Raw genomic sequence first — 20,482 nt, 5'->3', positions numbered from 1 at the left:
CTTTGTTAGTGAATGGTAAAAGAATTATTGCTTTGGGGTTAGGATGAGTTTATGGACAGAAAGATAGATTGGAAATGTTCAGCTAGGTGTGGGTTTCAAATAAGTATATATAATCAGTAATCATGTTGTAATTTTGCTCTGTGTAGTGATTTTAATCTGGTTTTGAAGAATATGTTTTTGTGGTGATTGTTTTTGGAAAATATGTAACATGTGACAATGAGGTGGTGTTTTTTTTCTTACATAGAGAATTTTTGTCTTACATGGTAACAAAGGAATAAGAGATAAAATAAATAAATAAATTACAGATCACCCGGGAAAACTGTGGTAGTTTGAATAAGAATGGCTACCACAGTTCAGAGGTCTCTATAAATTGGCTAAGTTTTAGAAGCTATGATATGTGCTTCCCACAATTATAGTTAACTGAGTCATTCTGGATTTCTGACGGGGTTGAAAACTTATAGCTATTTACCGTAAGAGAAAAGATTTGAGTGGATGGTCTGCAGCTGACATTCATCCTAAAGCCATGTTCAGAACTAAATGTTTTAGTTAGGATAGATGACAGAGGTGCTGGTTAGTCAACAAAATGATGGACTGGGTATTAAGACTATCTTGTACCTCACTGGTACAAATTGGCATAATTATGCTCTAATTGTATTTTGAGAGAAAAGTTTTATTTTAACAGGAAGGGTGATGTGTAGGAGGAGCTAAGGTAGGAGGAGTACTGAGAGGAAGAAAAGGAGTAAGAAGAGGAGGAGGAGAAGAAGGATAGGAGAAGCTAGGTGATGAAAGAGAGAAAGAGGGAGGAGACAGGGAGGCAGATATTCATGTATCTCCACCAGTCAAAGATAGTTGTTATATCTAGGTCGGTCAGTGGGTTACACCTCTGATTGAACAATTCCAAACTTATAACGCTTATGATTAACATTATTTAAAAAAAATGTATAAATCCAAAAAGGAAAAGGGGGCATGGGATAGGGGTTTTCTAAGGGGGGGGGGGAATGGGGAAAGGGGATGGCATCTGAAGTGTAAATAAATATCTAATAAAAAAAAAAAAGAAAAAAAAAAAGAATGGCTACCACAGTTTCATATTTGAATGCCTAGTCACCAAGGAGTGGCACAATTTGAAAGATTAGAAGGATTAGGAGTGTCCCTGTTGAAGGAAGTGCTTCACTGGACATGGGCTTTGAGGTTTGAAAAGCCCATGCCAGGCTAGCTCTTTATCTGCAGAACAGAATGTAGAACTCTCAGCTTCTTCTCCAGCACCTGCATGCCACCAGGCTCCCTGCCATAGTAATAGTGCAGTAACCTCTGAAACTGTAAGCAAGCCCCAATTAAAGACTTAAGCTGCCTTGTCATGATGTCTCTTAATAGCAATAGAACAGTGATTAAGACAAAATCATGCAACATGTCAAAGCAAAATATTGGTGAATCTCATTTCTAGTTCTTATATCTTCTCCATGAAAGTTCATTACAAAAATATTATGTTCCTTGAGTGGCATATTGATATACAAAAGACTGAGTTTTGTTTAGTTAGAATACTTTGCTAAAAACCAGCAGTATTTCTTCTCTTATGTACTTAACAGTTATAATGCCTATTGTCAGTTATTGGCAATGTAATCTCATTTGAATTTGTGTAAGCCAAAGATGAGAAAACCTTTATCATAACTTCTTGGAGAAGTGCCATTTCAGTCCCAGCTCTACCCAGGATCAATGAAATTGACAATACAGCTGTTAGGGGCTTTTAGTTAGTTGCTTACTCTATACTAGTGTAGAGATTAGAGATGGTGTTAGGAATCGGAGGTAAAGTGACACTTTAAATAGCTGTCATCCTGCTCTTTTAAAAGTTTGTAATCAGATGTAGAATAGGTAAATAAAAAATTAAAATAATTATGTTACTATATACATATAAACAGGACCTCTTGGATTGGATGCATTAGAACTTGCCTCTGATAGTAGAATCAAGGGAAAGGCTCTTTCTGTTACCATTTATCTCTTCTAGTATTGTTTCTACTTTTGTCTTAAAGATAGATAAACAGATAATTCTATTGATTTTTAAAAATCTTTTATCATGGAAAAAAAACTTAATTTGGAGACTATTGTTTGAATTCTTTAAGTCCATTGCAGCCTTTATAATTCTATTGACAACAACATGATTCAGATTTCATTAACATGATAGACTTGAATTTTCTTTAACTTTATTACAGACTATCTTTGTAGCAACTGATTGGATTTGTGCTTCAGTATATATAATTGAATGCTTACATAAAAATAATGCTAAGAAATATTTCTTCCTTTTTATTTACATTTTTCATAGAATATATTTTGATCCTGTTTTTTTCTCCCCCGAAAACTCCTTAAGAGCTTTCCTAACTATCAAATTTTGTTTGTGTTATGCTTAGCCCAGCTCCCTTCCCAAACAGAAAAAATCCAATAGACAAAAGTATTAAAACAAAAGCTGATCATGGAGTCTGTTTAGTATTGGCCAGTTACTTCTGGGTATGGGACATGCTCTAGGATGTACTTGATATATCCAGTGGCATTCCCTTGTAGAAAATTGATTTTCCCTCTGCAGGCCACCAAGTAACTGTTAAAGATGGGACATTGTGTCCACTTCCCCCCTCTCAGTGCAGGGACCCCCATCTGCCTTGAATGTTGCAGATCTTGTGTGATCTTGTGCTGCCACAGTCTCTGTGAGTTCACATGAGCACCAATCCTGTTGTGTCTGGAAGACACTGTTTCTTTAGTATTATCCTTTATCTTTGACTCTTAAAATCTTTCTGCCTCCTCTTATGCTTAGAGCCCTCAAACATCTATGGAAAGCTTTGATGAAGATACTCATTTAAGGCTGACTGCTACAAAGTCTCTGGAAACTCCCCAGTAGATGGTTTCCATATGGTTTTTCAAATGTCCTTTAGTGTTAGTTTTCTCTCTTCATATTTCCCCTTTTGCCTTGTCTTCTCATCCCTTGACATTTAATTCCCCTATTCTATTTTCCCCTTTATCTCTCCTTAACACTATATTCTATTTCCTCTTCCTTGAGAGATCCTTTTCTTCCCCCTTGTTCCTTACTAGTTTCTAATGTCTGTGGTTACTTGATTATAATACATATATCAAAAACTTAAAAGCTAACATCCACTATTAGAGAAAACATACAACCTTTCCCCTCTGGTTCTTGGATTACCTCACTCGGCATATATTTCTAGCTTCATCCATTTACCTGCAAACTTATTTTATTAAACAGTTGAATAATATTCCATTGGATAAATGTACCACATTTTCATTATGCATTTATCAGTTGATAGATATCTATATTGTTTCCAATTTCTGGTTGTAAAATAACTTTTAAGTTAAATTTAAAACTAGATAAATTTTTCTCAAACAAAAGATAAGTGTAATGTCAATAATAAAAATAGAAATTGTGTATTCTATGTTATAGAGGTTCAAAATTTGAATTTTGTCATTTGGTTTTCTTTATAGATATCCCACTTCTTCCATCTATTACATCTTTGAGTTTAAGTGAAAATGAAGAGAAGTCTGGACCTTTTGTGGTACACTGGTTAAACAATAAAGAGTTGCATTTTACTTTGTCCATGGAAGTCTTCTTACAGCAACTTAGAAAAAGTTTTGAACAGCCCTCATCTGAGGCCAGTGTAGAAGACTCTATTCAGGCAGATGTAAAATCTGATGAAGGTAAAGATTTAAGAAGCATGAAATTTTAAATTCGCAGTCCAAAATAAGTAGTTTTATAAGTATAAAAGCTTTGTAAGCCTTGTAAAAGCTTCTGTATGCTTTTACAACAAGGTCATTATGGCATAATGTAAATATGGACTAGCTCATTTAATAATTGGGTATAGATATTCTTGCTCACGTCACTGTTTTTTTTCAGAGCTTTCTGTTCTTTTGGATTTGTCAGACTATAAGTTCTTGTGACTTTATGAATTATGTATGGATTAATGACATCAAATACATTGTCTCGTACACTACACAACTAGTTTCCTGAATCTGCAAATTAAATATAGTTGTTCTATATGTACATTAGAGTTCAGGAACACTGTATGAAATAAAGCAATTATGCTTACCACTGTACCACTAACACCAGGCTTAGACTACTCTGTATTCATCCTGCTGTTGGATGTGGAGAAGGAAGAGGGCAGGGAGAGGGTACAAGTGTTTTCTTTCTGTCTTGGCTCAGAACTGATGCATTACCATTTTCTACTCTGATTATACTGTCAAGAGAGAATCACAGAGTCCCAAGAGGCCTCATTTTCTAAACAGTTTATAAACTTTTACTTATTTTTCATTTAAATTTGATCAAAAATTTTGTAATTGCCTCTTTTACTATTCCTCATTCAGGAGTTGAGGAGAGGGCATTGAGTCTGGGCTTTTTGAAAGAGGTAAAGTTATACATGTTTGTGTATGTGCATAGCCCTGCTAGCTGTCTGACTACTAAGTTAACTTCATTGATCTTATTTCTTGTTAATACAAAAAGTATGTTTTTTTCAGTTTGAATTCATTTAGAAAGCTCTGTTTTAATTTATAGTGATAATTTTATTTGTTCATGAACTCTGGCTTGTAGAAATGGATGATGGTGTTGATGATTTAAAAATAAATCATGAAAAGAAGGAATTGAGTGAAGATAAAATGTTACCAAGCTCAAGTTTTACACCATTATCGTCAGCTGCCATCGATCATCAGATTGAAGTGCTTCTATCTGAATGGAGTAAAAACGCAGACATGCTTTTCAGTATTCATCCCATGGATGGGTCTTTACTAGTTTGGCATGTCGATTGGCTGGATGAATACCAGCCTGGTATGTTTCGTCAAGTTCAGGTACTGTTAATCATCTATGATGAGTTAATTCTTTTTTTATGTGAAAACTTTTTGTAACATGTTTTTATTTAATTATATGCTCTTAATACCCACTTTCTTAATTCTAGGTGTCCTTTGTTTCCAGAATTCCTGTAGCTTTCCCCACAGGTGATGCAAACTCTCTTTGTAAAAGCATAGTAATGTACGCCTGTACCAAGAATGTTGACTTAGCTATTCAACAAGGAAAACAGAAACCTACTGGCCTCACTCGTTCCACATCAATGCTTATCTCTTCTGGTCACAGTAAATCATCGAATAACTTAAAATTAAGTATTTTTACCCCTAATGTTATGATGATTTCAAAGCATGCTGATGGTTCTTTGAATCAGTGGCTGGTTAGTTTTGCTGAGGAATCTGCTTTTTCTACAGTGCTTAGTATTTCTCACAAATCCAGATATTGTGGTCATCGTTTTCATCTTAATGATTTAGCTTGCCACTCAGTATTACCTTTATTACTGACAACATCACATCATAATGCATTAAGGACACCAAATGTTGGTAACCAAAAGCAAGCTCATGACACTGTAAATATTGAAGAATGTTTGACACAGCAAAATAAAAGCAACGTTGATACATCATTTCAAGATCCCAATGCAATTTATAGTGAGCTTATTCTTTGGAGAGTTGATCCAGTTGGGCCACTATCTTTTTCTGGAGGAGTATCTGAACTTGCCCGAATTAATTCTCTTCATGTTTCTGCCTTTTCCAATGTTGCATGGCTCCCTACTCTCATACCCAGTTACTGTCTAGGTAAGCACACTGATTTTCATTTCAGTGATTTAGGTTTTTAGATATTTACTGAAAGGCTACATTTTAAATGTTTATAAATACTTTCTAGGTGCATACTGCAACTCTCCTAGTGCATGCTTTGTAGCTAGTGATGGACAATATCTGAGGTTATATGAAGCAGTTATCGATGCCAAGAAACTTTTATATGAGCTTTCCAACCCTGAAATTTCTGTAAGTACAAGCTTTATGATGCCTTTAGATACTTAACATGGCCTTGCCTGACCTATTCTAGAATTGTGGCCTATAATTTGTGACAAATAAGTGTATTTTGTTACTTTTTTTAAAACACTTTTCTTGTACTTGTATAGTGATTTTAAGTTGTTAAGCCCCTTCATTATTTCTAGGCTGGGGTTAAGCTCCTTATTATTGTTGTTTTGTACTTATGAATCCTACAACCAAACATGTTGATTATGTAATAAAACACTAAGGAGGTCATGGTGCAATAAAGTAAGAGTAGTCAGTGAGAAAAGCAGAAAGTTAGCCTGATTGAGCATGTATGTCATCAAGCCTGTGGTCCATGAGTTCAAGTTCAGCCCTTCCATTTACCCCTCCTCCCCCCTAGTCTAGTTATATGTTTCTTTACTCAAAGATAGATGGGGACTACCAACTGTAGAAACCGTTGGTTCCTCTATAGTTAAAAGGAGCTAGAATACTAAGAGTGGAATTTTAATCTTAAGCATGAGAAGAAAAAGCCCTTGGCTTGGTTGCAGGTCAAGGAAGTCTTTCAGATGTCAGTGTAACACTTTTTACCATGCTAGAGACCCACTTCTTCCTAAGCCTAAATAGTGGAAGCCTACTGTCTGTATTTACTGAGCCCTTCACTAAGAGAATATTTCTGCATTTTTCAGTTGTAGTGTTTAGACGGGTTTTGTTTTGTTTTGTTTCTGTTTTGGGTTGGTTACTTGACTTTACAAAAAGAAAAACATTTTTTTTTTTTTTTGACATAGGCTGGCTGTTTTTGCTTCTGCTCCTGTGTGCTCCTGTTGTAGGCATCTGCCATCATGTTAGGCTTATTGGTGTTTTCAAAAATCTCCTGAGGCAGACTGTGCTTATGTTTCCTGCTTAGGTGATTCTAGCCTAAGTTGCCAATAGTTAATTTTTAATGCTCAGAGCATAAAAGTAGTAGAGTTGTTGCTTTATGATAGTCCTGTGAAGTTTTTTAGCATAATTTTATAAAACAATGTTTTACAAAGCATATTAGTATGTATGTTGCACATACATATTGCTTTAGTAAAAAGAGACATTTATTGAGGGTCTTTTATTTGTTAAGCATTGTTTCAACTACTGGAAATTTGGCTGTAAAAAGTCAGAAACTGATACCAGAAAGCTCATTCTAGTGAAGCAAGATAGCTGGTGGAAGGGAACTAGCTGAAAATATATTGGTTAACAAGTACTGTGGAGAGAAACAGTATTGCAAAAGAAATAAGGAGTGTCTCTTAAGTTTCTGTTCAAGGGAAAGCTTTATAGAAAACACATGAAGGAGTTGAATGCGCTAGACATGTGGCTACACGAAGAGTGATCCAAAAAGAAGGCTGACCTGTTCATGGACCCTGCAGCCCAAACATGTGGTTACGTAATGAAACACTAAGGAGGTCACTGTGGAATGAAGTCAGTTAGATAGTCATAGAGAAAAGCAAAGCGTTAGCCTGGTCAGATTCTTTGGAGGAGGGCTTCTAGTCTATTGGACTTTTGCCTAAAATGACATGGAAACCACTGAAAATTATGCTCATGTGATAATGATTTGACAAAGATGTTTTTTAAAAAATAGGTTACTATGATGACTGAAGTCCCACTGTGCAAAAAAGTAGAATGAGGGAGACCAATTTAAAAAGCTATTAAATTAGTCCAGGAGAAAAGTTAAGGAACCAAGATAATAAAGTTAAGGAACCAATGGTAATGAGTGTTAATTAATGTTAGAAACACTGAAAAATTGTCAAGTTTTAGATGTACCTTGAATGAATAGTTAGATTGGACAGGATTTTTGATGTGAGAAAAAAATGACTCATAATTCTATGTCAGCTTAACATAAAGTAGAATTGTTATGGTTGAAATAAGAAGAATATAGGACTAACAGATTTGGAAGGGTAGGAGAATTTAAAAGCCTTGCTTTGGACATACTCATTTTGAGATGTCTGGCATTCAGGAGGTTCGATAAAGTGGCCTTTGGATTTTAGAGGAAAGCATGAACTAAAGATACAAATAAGTATTTGAGTCTAGGCATAGTGGCCCATCTCTTCAATTCCAGCACTCAGGAGGCAGAGACAGGCAGATTTCTGTGAGTCCTAAGCCAGTCTGGTCTGCATATGAGTTCCATCTCCAATCCCACTAACACAAAAAAACTTAACTGAAATCCAAGTAGAATGTCATTACGGTAGAGAAACTATCCTAATGATGCCTAATAAGGAAAGTCTTAGTCATTGGATGTAGCTCAGTGAGACAGCATATGTTTATGAGGCCTTGGATTTCATTCCCAATATTACAATAAAATAAATAAATAAAATATTCTGAAAAATTGGCATTTTAAAAGCATTGCCTATAGTATATTAAGATGTTGAGGACAGTCTTTCACTTTGGTTGGTATAAAATATTTTCCCCCTAAGTTTACCAAGTGTTGCCTTTTCCTCTCTGTACCTACTGTGCTATATTAAAATCATTTTTGTGTTATTTCTATTAAGGTAAAATCCTATAATGTTTATAGTTGAAAGAAACTATATATTACTTGATTTCATGATTTATCTTAATAAAATTTTGTTTTTAGTTTTTTTTAATTAAAGAAGATAACATTTTTTTTAAACAGAAATATGTTGGTGAAGTGTTTAACATCATCAGTCAGCAATCAACAGCCAGACCAGGATGCATTATTGCATTAGATTCTATTACCAAGCTTGTAAGTATTATTTTTCTGCTATTTATAATTAAGTAAATGACCTGTATGTCAACTTATGTTTGTATTTATTTACCTCAGCATGGCAGAAAAACCCAGTTGCTTCATGTTTTTCAAGAAGATTTCATTTTGAATAACCTTGAGAAGAAACGTCTGGGAATAGATAACATGTTATTGGATTCAGGTAAGGAAGAATTTTGATATGATGAGAAGTATTACACAGCTTATATAGTTACAAAAGATGAATTAACATACTTCAAGTTGTATTTCAGGTTGATATTTCTATTATAAATACTGCTAGCTTTTTCTTCTGTGTATGAATTTATGCACTTATTTATGTGGTCCAATTAAGTATCCTAGCCTGGCCTTAAATCCCATGCTCAAGGTATCCTCTTGCCTTAGCCTCCTGAATAGCTTGAATACAGACATACAGGCCTTCTCCTGGCTTATCTTTTGACTCTTAACCAGGAAATAGAAAAAAAAACAGCAACAACAAAAACCAAAACACCACAAATTGAAGCAATTGACTGTTTCTCGGTTGTATGATACTTTACTCTTAGTTCCCCCCTGTTGCCTGATCTCCTTTAAGACTTTTTTTTTTTTTGAACTGGGCTGGTGATTGAACAGTTTAAGCTAAGATTGAACCATACCCCTAGCCCAGTTACATGTTACTTTAAGTATACAGCAGATGGAGTCTATTACTACCATGTGAGTGAGTAAGCAAGTGAATGCTCTTTACATGGATGCAGTTCTGATTTGAATAATGTAGACACCTGGTTTTCCAGAAGCCCATATATTAAATAAATAAATAGTTAAAATGGTAATGTCATTAAACATTGTCTTAATATACATATTAATAAAACATTTATAATAAAAGTTAACTTTTAATTAAATTCTATCACCTAACCTTATTGTTAACTTGCATGAAGGAAAACTGAGAAAATAGAGATAAAATAAAATGACATTTCTTGGTTATCAATCTTAATTACAAAGGCAGACAAACTAGGTAATGTTTTCCTGAAGACTAAAATCCAAAGTAAGCAATTACACTATGTCAGTCAAATCAGTTATTAAGTCTCAGATAACATTAACTACATTATTTATTTGTTTGAGATTTTTTCTTACAAGTATGTTGTTTCTTCTGTGTTTCCCACTTCTCTTCTGAGAAGCATTCCTTAGAGCTCTGCACTTTCACATTGATAGTTTCTTACTGTGGTTTCAGTTTGTTTCATGATATATCCCTGAGCTTTCATAAACTATAAAACTATACTTTTTTCATGTGGTTTTGTAGTTCTGGACATCCTAGCCATTTGCTAAAAATGAGGGGAATAAAGGCATGGTAAGCTGGCTCAGACAGTAAAATGCTTGTCACATAGCATGAAGGGTCTGAGGTGATCTCTAGAACTCATGTTTAAAAAGCTAGACACAGCAGTACATTTGTAATGCCAACATTGCAGAGACAGACGCATTTTGAATTGAGAGACCTTGTGTCAAAATACAAAGGAGAGAGTGCTTGTGAAAGATTTTAGCATCAACCTCTGGACTCAACACATACTTGAGCAGTCCCCCCTCCCCCACCCGGAAATTTTTATTAGAGATTGAGAGAAAAACAAACAAACAGAGCAGACATGCTGTAAATCTTGTCATCTGCTAGGAAGAGGTTGAAGGAGAGAAAAATATAAGCCTTTGAAAGTTAGTATCTGAGAAAGCAAGTGTGTCCACGGTAGAAGACAACACATGTTAAGGGTGGGGAGCAGCTTGAGGAAAAGTGAGAAAGAGGCCCAGAGTGTTGAGGAAAGCATGCCCAGGCTTTGACCACTATTTGAAGAAAAGAATAGAAAGCCTTGTGAAATGAAGAATACTTTGAATCTCAGCCTTTGTGAATCTGAGGCAGCTAGGAGTTTGAGGTCAGCCTGGTTTACATAGTGAGTTCCAGGCCAGTCAAGGCTACATAGTGAGACCCTGTTTAAAAAAGATGAAAGGAAAGAATAGTCAAAAGGAAAATTCCAGCAGACGACATGGCAAGGAGCCTAGTGCTGGCCCTGCAAGTGGCTACAAGTGTCTGCATCCTATTTTTAATAAATATATTAAAACCAAACTATTTAAGATAATTTACTTTTCTGTACAGTAAATTTTGCTATGCTGCTTATGTTTCTAGTATTTTCTAAGTTTCTTTTTAATTTTTTCTCTTTAAAACCAAATACATGATCTAGTATTTCTTAAAATACTCAAGGAATTCTTACTGATTATACTTTTTAAAAAACATTGCTTTTATTATTATTGTTTCTCAAAATACCTATGGAGTTATATTTTTATCTTTTGTTCTATTAAGAAAAATACTTAACAAATATTTATTATAATCAGGGTATTCTTTTTTATTGTAATGATCAAAAATATAATAATTGGTCTTCTCTTTTAATTCTTATAGTTTGGGTAGCTAACTTAAAGTTTATTTTCAGACTTACCCTTTGAGTTAGTGTCCTGATATAGAAAGGATTAAGATGTTGAGAACCACACTAGTCCCACGTTCGGGCGCCAAAAAATGTCGAGGCCTGAGCAAAATGTTGAGGTCCGGGCTGCCCGGAGTTTGGCGGCCACTATATCCCGGCCCAAGCTGCCTCTCTGGTCCGAGGGTTGGGGTTCAGCAAAAGAGAGAATGAGGACGGACTCGAAGAATGGAGACCAGACAGAGTATGATTCAATCCCGTTTATTCTTCAGTCTCTCTTCCTAGTCCAAGTCCCAAGTCTAGCTGTACTGTCTAAAGAGTCTCCCTAAATGGTACATCTCTCTGCCGTCTGCCTCTGCCTTTTATATGTCTCACTTCTAAGGCATGCCTCTAAGTTACACCTTTAATCATGCCCTTAGGTGTTGTCTCTAAATCTGATCTCTAGGTCACACACTTTTAATCTCACACACCCAAGGAAAGTCCTGGGTATCCAAAGCAAGATGTTATCAGAGTGTGCTCAGCTGTTGTAGGCTATTGTAATCCAAGTCTCATGTCAGGGTATATGCTCAAGATGGCTGCAAAGCTGATAGCCGCTTTCTGCTAAAAGTCGGGCCCCCAACATTAAGATGCTTAGAATTACCTTTCTTTTTTTTTTCTCTTAAGATAATATTTTCTATTCTCCAAGAGTTTACAGTGTATTTTGATCATATTTCCCCACATCATTTCCTTTGACTTTTCCCTGTTCTACCTTTTTTTTTTTTTTTTTTAAATCATTGAGTTGTGTAGCTCATATCCTCAAAGGTAGGGTACCATCTACTGGAGAAGAGTATACCAGGAGCCACACCCTTCAAGAATACTGATTATTCCTTACCTAAAACCAGTCAACTTTCAGTCCGTCTTTAATAAGGGAGGGTGCTTCTAAGCCATTCTTTCATGGTAGAATGTTGACTGACATAATCTTACACAGATCTTACTCAGGCAACCATAGTGGCTGTAAGTTCAGGTCCTGTCTTGCCCAAAAGATACTATTTTGGCCCAGTTCTCCCCAACTTTTAGCTCTTAGAATCTTCCTTGAGAGCTATAAATTGCCCATCTTAGAGCTGATTTCATTGGCTATGTTATGTTTTCATTTTCATCTAATCTCAGGAAGTTTTTATTTCCTTCTTGACTTTTGCAATGACCCATTTATCATTCAGTGGCTTGCTGCTTAATCTTCAGGAATCCTTATTTTTTTCTCTTAGAATTTTCTAGCTTTATCTCATTTGGTCAGACAAAATACTAGATGTTGTTTGAATTATCCTGCATATGTTCAGACTTACTTTGTGTCCTAAGATGTGATCTGTTTTAGGGGAGGCTTACCGAGGTGCTAAGAAGAATATGTATTCTTTGGTGTTTGAGTGGAATATTTTGTTTCTGAGGGTAGGTTTACAGCTGTGGTATTTCAGGCGCTTAAAAAATCAGTCCAAAAGCTCTTTTTGGTTTTCTGATTGAGATTGAAGTCACCAGTTGTTCTGATGGGTGTGCCTTTGCATGTCATTTAGCTCTTTTCACAGCAACATAAATATTCTTTCAGTGTTTTGTACACTATAGTATGACATAGGGCTTTCTTTTCTGGTCCTTTCTGTTTATTTTTCTGTGTTTCTTTGTGTCTGGAAGGTCTTTCCCCCTTAAATTTGGGAACTTCTGTATAGTTTGTATTAAAAATATTTTTATGCCTTTAATATTTAATTGTTCTCCTCTTGTATTTCAGTATTGTTTAGGTATGCCATGTCATGGAGTTCTAGAATTTTTGCATGTTTTGTTCATACAGTTGTCTAAAGGATCTAATTCCTCCATTTTGTCTTTTTTTACCCTGATAGTGTATCTTCATGATCATTTCTTTTGGTGAGGCTTTTCATTGAAGTTCTTATTTGACCTATTATGTCTTTCATTTCTATCATCTTTTTTTTATTTGGGTTCACCTCAATTTTTTTATCTTTTTATTAAATTCTATTTTTGTAATCCTAGCACTTGGGAGGCAGAGGCAGGCAGATTTCTGAGTTCGAGGCCAGCTGGTCTACAGAGTGAGTTCCAGGACAGCCAGGCTTACACAGAGAAACCCTATCTCGAAAAACCAATCAATCAATCAATCAATTCTATTTTTGTATCTCCTATTAAGGTCATTATTTCATGCAGCTGTTTGTGTTCTCTTATAAAGTTTTCAAGTCCTTGATTTGTTTTACCCTATTCATAAACATTCTTTTGAATTCTGCAATGAAATTTCATATAAATCATTTTAATCAGGGATCACTAATATGGAATTCATAAGTTTTGGAGGAGGCAAAATTGGTTCTTTGTGTTATATGTGTTTTGCTGGGATCTTCCCTTCTGGATTGTTGGTTAAGATTTGCTGCTGTTTCTGTTCTTTTAAATTGGGTTTTTCTTTCAGTAAATGTGTTTGCAGTGTTGAAGACAGACTAATAATAATCTATTGGTTTTGTGATAATTTCAGGAAGATACATTTAGTTACTCATTTCAGCAACTTCTGTGCTATTTACACTGTGTAGTATGAACCAAGAAGTTTTCTTTCTCTTTTGTTGTTTTGATTTTTTTGGGGGGTGGGGTGGGGTCTGGACATGTGTATGCATGCTTGTATAAATGCAGGTGTGGATATGCCAGGCTGCATGCATGTGGAGGTTAAGCACAACTTTGGTTATTCAGTTCTTGCCTTCCCTCTTTTAGATGGTTCTCAAGTGTTTTTTTCTGCTGATGCATTACATACTTTAGGCTAATAGGAATCTGAGCTTCCGGTCAAGTCTCCTATCTCTTCAGTGGAGGAGAACTGAGATTATAGATGTATGCTAGCACATGGTGTCATCAGGCTTGTATGGCAAGCACAAGTTCTAGGCCAGCTAGGACTACCCAGTGAGGTTGGTTTGTCTCTGTCTCTCAATGAGTGTGTGTGATATTTCACTGTGAACAATGACTATGGTAGAAATTTTAAAGTAAAAAATGCTTAAAGTCAACATTTAAAATTTAGATCTTGAAAATGAAATTTCCACATAGCATGTATATAATTAAAATTTCATATTAATGCAAAATCGTGTGCTAATGACGCATTTTGTAATACTGCTTTGTATTTTAAACTTTCTTTCTATTAAAAAAAATAAACTATTTTAACTTCATATATTAAGTATGCCACCTTTTCTATCTGTCTTAATGAAAAATATTCCTAATGTCAATAGACAGTTCACGTAATGGATTTTCTGAAAAGTTCTACCTGGTTGTGATAGAGTGTACTCAAGACAACCGTTCACTATTACGCATGTGGGATTTACACTTAAAGTCGATTCCTGTCTCACTGGGTAAGTCTACTTTGTTTTTTGTATATTCAGATAGACCTGCATTTCAACAAAGTATACATATACAAGTAGAAAACTTTAGGCCTTACTTTTTAAGAAATTCATTTTTACTTCATTACATAGTTTATAAAATCTTACATATATTTAACTGAAAAACAATTTTACAAACCATATGTATTCTTAGAAGTAATATTAATGGCATATACTAATTATATAAAGTAATGGGTTTATTATTACCATTTCATGTATGTGTATAGTTACTTGACCATGTCCTTTCTTTCCCACCTTCTTCTTCCTCTTCCTATTATCTTTTCTTGAACCTGTCTTCCTTCCTATTGTTTATAGAGTGAGTTTTGAAACCATTTTTATATACTGCTGATAATTATATTCTATTTAGAATACCAAAAGTAAAACAGTGGTCTTTGTTTCTGTAAATAGTCACCAATGTGTCTACAGTGTTATCTTTTATGTTTCAGCTGTTTATTTTAAAGTAGCAATTACAATACTTATTCATAAAGGATTCACTTCTATATTTTGGGGTTTTTTTTGTTATTGTTTCATAGATGAAAGAATAGACACAAAAATATCAGAAGCTAGTTGGCTACCAGAAGAACATTATTCGTCTTCTCCAGAGAAGATTGTATCTCCATTTTCTCAGAAATTCCAGGCTTGCAGAGCTAATCTGCAGAGCACCAGCAAGTTGTCTCTTTTTTCTGAAATGGTGTACAGCAAAGAGTTGGATTTGCCAGAAGGAGTTGAGATAATAAGTGTTAAGCCCTCAGCAGGTTTGTAAAATTTACCAAAAGAGACTAATCCAACTTTGTAAGCCATGAATGCTTAGCAGTGTTTTTAAAAGTAAGACTCTACCTTGCTCTGAAGTACATACACAGCAGTATGTACTTTGAATGTACATTGAAGACTTACTATGTTTTAAGGTTATGTAACATTTGTCAGCCAACTATTTTTCTTACTAAAAATATTAGTCACTGTGCATGAATCAGTAACTTTATTTCTAACATATTCACAGGATGCTGCTGCTACAGGTCTAGAGAGACCTTACCTTCTCTGACACTACCTCTAGCACAGCCACTTCTCCTAGTCCTTACCAAACAGTTCTACCAACTGGAAACCAAGAATTCAAATAGTCCAGCTTCCATAAGCCATTCTCATTCAAACCACCACACTCTTTTATTCAGTCCAAGAACCAGCCCATGGAATTGTTTTGCCAAGTTTAGAATGAGTCTCGCCATTTCATTAATGGAACCTAAAAACTCCATCAGAAATGTGCCTAGACCTTTGTTTCCAATGGTGACTAAATCCCTGCAAATTGACAAAACTATCACATTAGTAATTACTTTGAGTAAATATCTGAAAAAGCAACCTAAGAAAGGTTTATTTTGGCTCTCAGCTCCAAGGTATAGACAGACTATCGTGGCAGGAACTTGAGCTGGCTGGTAACCGGAAAGAGAATCATGCCGAGATGCTGGTCCTCAGCTCAGGTTACTCTCTGTGTTATTTACATTTCTCTTGCCATGATAAAACACCATTGATCAAGGCAGCTTATCATAGGAAGCATTTAATTAGGCTTAAAATTTTAGAGAATTAAGAGTTTATCATGGTAGGGTGGCAGGGCAGAAGTGCAGCAAGCAGCAGCTTGCCTGGAGCAGCAACTGAGAATTCACAACTTGAAAAGCAGGAAACAGAAAGAACACAGTGAGACTGGCCCAAGTTGTAGATACCCATACAGCCTTACCTTTTCTGATACTACCTCTAGCACAGCCACTCCTCCTAGTCCTTACCAAACAGTTCTACCAACTGGGAACCAAGAATTCAAATAGTCCAGCTTCCATAAGCCATTCTCATTCAAACCACCACACTCTTTTATTCAGTCCAAGAACCAGCCCATGGAAATGTTTTGCCAAGTTTAGAATGAGTCTCGTCATTTCATTAATGGAACCTAAAAACTCCATCAGAAATGTGCCTAGACCTTTGTTTCCATGGTGACTAAATCTCTGCAAATTGACAAAACTATCACATTAGACAAAGTGAAATTTTATAGGTGGTAACAAACTTTACTTCGTTTGCAAACTATTTTAGTATTTATAGTAGTAGTAGCTAAGATAGATGGGTTCCTGCATCATTGAGATTACATTTTGAGAATGCAATCTCTAGACCTGTAGCAGCAGCATCCTGTGAATATGTTAGAAATAAAGTTACTGATTCATGCACAGTGACTTAGTGCCCAGTGAGCTTATCTAATAAACCTTTCAGGCATTTGATCTACATGTATCAATTATACAAAACAAAATACAAACTATTTTTGGACTTTTTAAAAACTGGAGTATCTCAAAGTGGTCTTAAATTCTCCAACTCATTTTTTATTCAGCCCTCCAAATTCAGGAACTGTAGTCACTCCAAACTCCATTCTTAAATTCCTATTTATTAAATAATCAATTCTTGTGAGCATGTGACACTTAATCACAAATACTTGGTTAGAGACCAGCAAGTCTGATGTAAGTAACAAGTACTCCAGTGATGTTTGTGTTTACAGGTATAGAGTCAGTGTGCTAATGTTCTAAAACAATGATTATCAGCCTTTCTAATGCTCCAACCCTTTAATACACTTCCTCATGTTGTGGTTACCCCCAACCATAAAGTTTCATTGCTACTTCATTACTGTAATCTTGTTACTGTTACAAATTTGTAATGTAAATATCTGTGTTTTCTAATCATATTTTGGTGACCCCTGTGAAAGGGTCATTTAACACCCAAAGGGGTTGTGACCCACAGATTGAGAACTACTGTTCTGAGAGTACCACTATAACATCCATGGTTTCAGTCATTTATTCTTACATTTTTATATTCAAAGTATCTATTTGGCTTTTTTGTTTGTTTTCTTGTTTTTGCTACTTCTCATTCCTTTAACTGATTGCTTAAAATAACAAACTTTTTTCTGTTTCCCAAATGTTATCAGGTACTTAATCTTTTGTGAAAGGTGAATTTTTTTGGAGTTGGGTTGTTAACAATATTCTAACTAATTTTTATATTCTGCTTCTATATATTAAAGCATCAATGTAAGGAAAATTAAAACTAGAAAAATAATAACTTTAGTATTGACATAATTCTGTTACTCTACAGAACAGTAAGTCTTCATTGTTTAACTCCAATTAAAGTAAAATAGCAAAATAGAGAAATTGAAGATACTTGTAATTGACAACTCTCTGGCCCAATTTCTGCCCAATTAGCCGGTTGACCCACAAATATAAATGACATTTCCCAGGAAAACAGAGATAGTATATTTTGGATACTGTTTGCATCTTATTTTTTCTTGCAATTTATTGAAAGCCCATGTGAAGGTTGGGGATGTTATTTATCAACTCTAGACCCAGACTACTCCATGTTAGAGGCATTATATTCATTCAATGTGTGTGTGTTTAAACACATGACAGGACAACTTAAGGAAGTTGATTCTTCCAGTATGTGTGTGTGTGTTTAAACACATATGTCAGGACAACTTAAGGAAGTTGATTCTTTTTTTTCCATCATGTCTGTTCTGAGAATTAAATTCAGGTTGTCAGGCGTGGCAGCAAGTATTCTTATTCATTGCATCATCTTGCCAGCCCTGTAGTATATAGCTTATTGGTATCATTAAAAGCCTGATTGTTAGCATCTCATGTTTTTAACAAGTTTTCAGCAAAACAGCTCAAACTTTTAATACATAGAAAATATAAGTAAGTCAGGCAATAGTGGCACATGACTTTAATCCTAGCACTTGGGAGGCAGAAATAGGTGGGTCTCTGAGTTTGAGGACAAACTGGTCTACAGAGTGTGTTTCAGGATAATCAAGATTACACACAGAAACCCTGTCTTAGAAAACAAAAAACAAAAAAAAAACAGACAAAGTAATTAGCAGAATTTTTAACAGTTATTTTTTTTCTAGGACACTTGAGTTCGTCTTCCATATATCCTGTTTGCAGTGCTCCTTACTTATTGGCAACTTCATGCTCAGATGATAAAGTAAGATTTTGGCGCTGCAGAGTAACAAATGGAGAATCAGCTACATCAAAGAATGGAAAAATAGATCTTGTGTATGTTTGGGAAGAATGGCCATTACTCATTGAAGATGGACTTCAGAGCAATAGTAGTATAACTGTACCTGGTAGGCCTGTAGAAGTGAGCTGTGCACATACAAACCGTTTAGCAGTAGCCTATAAACAGCCCACTTGTAATAGTAGATCTCAGGAATTTGTGATGTATGTGAGTATCTTTGAATGTGAGTCTACAGGAGGTTCATGTTGGATCCTTGAACAGACAATTCATTTAGATGAGTTAAGTACAGTGTTGGATTCTGGAATTAGTATTGACAGCAATTTAGTGGCTTATAATAAACAGGAGACGTATTTAGTCAGTAAAGAAAGTATTACATCAAACACAAAACATTTGGTTCACTTAGATTGGATGTCTAGAGAAGATGGTTCTCATATCTTAACTGTAGGAATTGGCTCAAAACTTTTTATGTATGGACCCATGGCTGGCAAGGTACAAGAACAGACTGGGAAGGAGAACCAGGCATTTCCTCTCTGGGACAGTACTAAAATTGTACCTCTTTCTAAATTTGTACTGTTAAGAAGTGTGGACTTGGTTTCTTCTGTAGAAGGTGCCCCACCTTTTCCTGTTTCTTTATCATGGGTCCGGGATGGCATCCTTGTGGTAGGAATGGATTGTGAAATGCATGTATATTCCCAATGGCAGCCATCTTATAAACAAGAACCTGTTATATCAGATTCATGCAATGGAAGTACTCCATCTATACTAAGTTTAATAAAACAAAGTAACTCATCAAGTTCTGGGCTACATCCTCCAAAGAAAACTCTTACTCGATCCATGACCAGTCTTGCACAGAAAATCTGTGGAAAGAAAAGTACATTTGACCCTTCAGTGGATATGGAAGATTCCGGTCTTTTTGAAGCAGCTCATGTACTTTCTCCAACTTTACCTCAGTACCATCCCTTGCAGCTTTTGGAACTCATGGATCTTGGCAAAGTCCGGAGAGCCAAGGCCATCTTGTCACATCTTGTCAAATGCATTGCTGGGGAAGTTGTGGCTCTGAATGAAACTGAATCTAATCATGAGCGCCGCCTTAGATCTCTCACCATCAGTGCTAGTGGAAGTACCACCAGAGACCCCCAGGCATTCAACAAAGCTGAAAACAGAGACTACACAGAGATAGACTCTGTCCCTCCACTTCCTTTATATGCCTTACTTGCAGCAGATGATGATAGCTATTACTCTTCTTTGGAAAAGACTAGGAGTGACAGTTCCTTAAGGAAATCAAAACAGTTATCAAAAGAAAGTTATGATGAACTTTTTCAGACTTCAGTTCTGATGTCTGATAATCACATGTTAGAGGCAGATGAAGAAAATGTACAGCCCAGAGTCATTGACCTTTCACAATACAGTCCAACTTACTTTGGTCCTGAGCATGCTCAGGTTCTTTCTGGCCATTTACTTCATTCTAGTTTACCAGGGCTCACCAGGATGGAACAGATGTCTTTGATGGCCTTAGCAGATACAATTGCAACTACAAGCACTGAAATTGGAGAAAGTAGAGACAGAAGTCAAGGTAAAAGTAAATTCTGTACAAGATTGGAGGAAAAAAGATAATTTTACTTATTTTTGTAGAGCATGATCTTATATAATTTTAATAAAAATGATACGATATTTTGTTAAAAAGCAATTACAAAAATTTTGTTTTTTACAACAGTTTTAACTCTGATAAATACTGTTTAGTCTGTAAATTACAGTACTATGAGGAAGTATACAGACATACAACAGTCATCATTAATAATGGTCTGCTTGTTACAAAAGATCCAGCTGAGTCAGGACTCAATTTTCATACTAGCATAAAACTATTTCCTTCAGTGTTGCAGCTGAATCCTGGGATGCAGATATGATTTGAATCCATTTAGTAAATAGTAACACATAGCACAGAAAAGATAAACTTAAAAATATAAGATTCAGAACAAAGGAGGTCAGATTATAAAGAATGTTAATATTAATAGACTTTAAAACAATTCATTCTCATCTTTATTAAACTATTTAGCCATGCTGTTTTCCATATAATAATTGTTTAGTAAAAAGAAATACTAGAA

General features: G+C 35.3%; 1 protein-coding gene across 5 annotated transcripts in view; it reads left to right on the top strand.

The window, feature by feature from the left end:
• Positions 1 to 20,482, top strand: part of Dmxl1 (Dmx like 1) — a 148,039-nt gene that overhangs the window by 37,457 nt on the left and 90,100 nt on the right. For all 5 annotated transcript variants that reach the window (XM_034517962.2, XM_076912661.1, XM_076912660.1 and 2 more), the window contains exons 10-18: positions 3,478 to 3,690; positions 4,577 to 4,830; positions 4,938 to 5,619; positions 5,708 to 5,829; positions 8,456 to 8,545; positions 8,624 to 8,726; positions 14,214 to 14,333; positions 14,894 to 15,115; positions 18,271 to 19,953. In XM_034517962.2, the coding sequence (XP_034373853.1) occupies positions 3,478 to 3,690; positions 4,577 to 4,830; positions 4,938 to 5,619; positions 5,708 to 5,829; positions 8,456 to 8,545; positions 8,624 to 8,726; positions 14,214 to 14,333; positions 14,894 to 15,115; positions 18,271 to 19,953 (3,489 nt within the window). The remainder of the gene's footprint in view (positions 1 to 3,477; positions 3,691 to 4,576; positions 4,831 to 4,937; positions 5,620 to 5,707; positions 5,830 to 8,455; positions 8,546 to 8,623; positions 8,727 to 14,213; positions 14,334 to 14,893; positions 15,116 to 18,270; positions 19,954 to 20,482) is intronic.

This window comes from Arvicanthis niloticus, chromosome 14 (assembly GCF_011762505.2).
Source record: "Arvicanthis niloticus isolate mArvNil1 chromosome 14, mArvNil1.pat.X, whole genome shotgun sequence".
In the NCBI taxonomy this organism is placed as follows: Eukaryota; Metazoa; Chordata; class Mammalia; order Rodentia; family Muridae; genus Arvicanthis; species Arvicanthis niloticus.
Note: the sequence above shows the minus strand (reverse complement) of the source record. Positions and strands in the feature narration are given on the sequence as shown.